This window comes from Acanthisitta chloris, unplaced genomic scaffold (genome assembly GCF_000695815.1).
Source record: "Acanthisitta chloris isolate BGI_N310 unplaced genomic scaffold, ASM69581v1 scaffold19581, whole genome shotgun sequence".
Taxonomy (NCBI): domain Eukaryota; kingdom Metazoa; phylum Chordata; class Aves; order Passeriformes; family Acanthisittidae; genus Acanthisitta; species Acanthisitta chloris.
In genome coordinates, this window is record NW_008657882.1 from 610 (window position 1) to 3,364 (window position 2,755).

General features: G+C 58.5%; 1 protein-coding gene across 1 annotated transcript in view; it reads left to right on the plus strand.

Annotated features, from left to right (window-relative positions):
• COL9A2 (collagen, type IX, alpha 2) overlaps positions 1-2,755 on the plus strand; it is a gene marked incomplete at both ends in the record, with an annotated part of 10,202 nt that overhangs the window by 448 nt on the left and 6,999 nt on the right. The window contains 8 exon segments of the mRNA XM_009084903.1: positions 20-73; positions 853-888; positions 1,048-1,071; positions 1,198-1,251; positions 1,478-1,531; positions 1,693-1,740; positions 1,950-2,006; positions 2,531-2,584. Coding sequence (XP_009083151.1) covers positions 20-73; positions 853-888; positions 1,048-1,071; positions 1,198-1,251; positions 1,478-1,531; positions 1,693-1,740; positions 1,950-2,006; positions 2,531-2,584 — 381 coding nt within the window.

The window sequence follows — 2,755 nt, forward strand, 5'->3', positions numbered from 1 at the left end:
TGGGTGTCTCCTCTTGCAGGGCCTGACAGGAGCAAAAGGGGAACCAGGACCTATGGGTGGGCCAGGACTGAAGGTGAGGCAGGAGCTGCTCTGGGACAGCTGCTCCCACTTTCCTAGGCTCTCACTTTCCTAGGCTCCCAACTTCCCAGGCTCCTACCTTCCCAGGTTCCCAACTTCCCAGACTCCCTCCTTCCAGTGCTTCCACCTTCCCAAGTCTCACCTTCCCAGGTCTCACCTTCCTAGGCTCCCACCTTCCCACTTCCCAGGTTCCCACTCTCACTTTCCCAGGCTCCTACTTTCCCAGGTTCCTACCTTCCCAGGTTCCCAACTTCCCAGACTCCCTCCTTCCAGTGCTTCCACCTTCCCAAGTCTCACCTTCCCAGGTCTCACCTTTCTTCCTCCTTCCACCTCCTTCCTTCCCATTCCCACTCCCACTTTCTCAGGCTTCTTCCTTCCCTGGCTCCCACCTTCCCACTCCCACTTTTCCAGGCTCACACCTTCCCAAGTCTCACTTTCCCAAACTCCCACCTTCCCACTCCCACTTTCCCAGGCTCCTTCCTTCCCAAGCTCCAACCTTTCTGGGCTCCCATCTTCCCAGGTTTCACCTTCCCAGTATCCTACCTTCCCAATATCCTACCTTCCCAGGCTCCTTCTTTCCCAGTCTCCCACCTTTCTCCCCTGGATCCAGCAGAGCCTGGCCAGGCTGTGCCCAGCCCTGTGACTGTGGACACAGGAATTGGGTGATGGAGTGTTTGGCTCCAAGGGAACACTGAAACTGGGGTGAGGGAAGGGAAATTTAGCAGCTGTCAGAGCAGTTGCATCTCCTGTCTCTCTCCTTTTCCATCCCAACAGGGCCAGCCTGGACTGCCAGGACCTCCAGGGCTCCCTGTGAGTATCCACAGCTCCCGTGGGTGCTGGTGATGCTCCTGCACCCCTGAGCTGGGTGGGAGCAGAGTGGGCAGCATGGGCATCACCCTGCTCAGGGCATCACTGATGGGTTTGGGGCTTGGAGAACTCACACCAACCTTGTCTTTCTTCTCATTGCAGGGTCCTTCACTGCCAGGACCTCCTGTAAGTGCCACTCTGTGGGGCTGGGGTGGGATCCTGCCTGGTATTGTGCTGGAAGAGCTCAGAACTTAAAACCTCAAAGTAAGGAGTGACCTCTCTCACTCTGGACACGTCTCTCTTCTCCTGAAGGGGCTTCCAGGCCAGGTTGGGCTTCCTGGAGAGATTGGAGTGTTGGGACCCAAGGTGAGGAGTCAGGAGGGGCATGGGACAACTTTCCCTCACACTTGCATCTATTTCCCACACTCCTGGGTGAACAGGGATGATCCTGTGAGGTGGGAGAGTGGGAAGGGAGGGGTGACAGGCTCTGTGCCATGAGCTGCATCCCCAGTTCCTGCTGGGTCTCCATCCCCTCTCCATCCCAGCTCCAGCAGCACCTGACATCTCCTTCCCTGGGGTTGTTCTCTCCTAGGGTGACCCTGGCCCTGACGGCCCTCGGGGTCCTCCAGGCCCTCCAGGCAAACCTGTGAGTATCTCCCCAACCAGCATCCTCTGCAGGAGGGAGAAGAGTCCTCCCTCCTGGGGTTGGAGCCAGGATTTGGGTCCTGCACACACCTCCCACCCCATGCCTTGCTCCCCTCTCCTGGAACACCATCCTGCTGTTAACCCATGGGTGCTGCTGGTCAGGGCCTCCCAGGACACATCCAAGGACTGGAAGGCAGTGCTGATTTCCTGGTGAGAGTTGACCCCTCAGAGGGCTCTGCAGGGCACTTGGCTACCTGAAATCCATTGCCCCCTGGAATCTGGCACCTGGGGAGGAGCAGGGTGGTCAGGCAGAGCTGGGTGTCCCCTGTGCTCCCACCTGGCACAGGAGTCTGTCTGTGCTTCTCCATAGCCTCCAGGTCCTTTCCCAACTCAACCTGTGCTTCTTCTTCCCCCTCCAGTGCCCAACCAGTTGCCCCCCAGGCCCCAAGGGCCCTCAGGGACTGCAGGGACTGAAGGTAAGGGAGACCTGGAGCTGCTGGGGGGGGAGCAGGGACCATTACCTGCTCACTTCTTCCTTCCTTCTAACTCTTTCCTTCCACCTTCCACCTTCCTCCTTCCACCTCCTTCCTTCCACCTCCCTCCTTCCCACCTCCTTCTTTCCATCTTCCTCCTTCCACCTCCTTCCTTCCCACCTCCCTGGGGGAAATGGGAAGGAAGTGGAGGATCCTTCCCTGGTCTTAGGAGCTCCCCTGGGAACACAAGGACACAGAGAGCTCTGAAGACAAAGGTGATGTGAGAGATGTCCCTTGTGGTTCTCCAGTTCCTGCCAGACCCTTCCTGGGGGTGATTCCCTGGGCCAGAGCCCCAACCATGACACTAGTCCCAGCACATTCCCAGTGGGATGCTGAGCCCCACCACGTTCCCACTGGGCACCCCAGGGTGGGATGTGATGGGCAGGGTGGCTCTGGGTGCTGTGGCCATCAGGATAATACCTGGACCCTTTGCCAGGGATGTTCATGAGCTTCCTCTTCATCCCTAGGGCCACAGAGGTCGTCCTGGAACTCTTGGGGAACCTGGAAAACAGGGAGGGCAGGTGAGTACCCAGCAGGACTGTCTCACCACGGGGGTGGAATAAGGGAGGGAGGAAGGGAAGAAGGAAAGAGGAAAGGGAGAGGGAGGAAGGGGAAGGAGTGAGAAAGGGGAAGGAGAGAGAAAGGGGAAGGAGGGGGAAAGGGGAAGGAGGGAGGAAGGGGAGGGAAGGAGG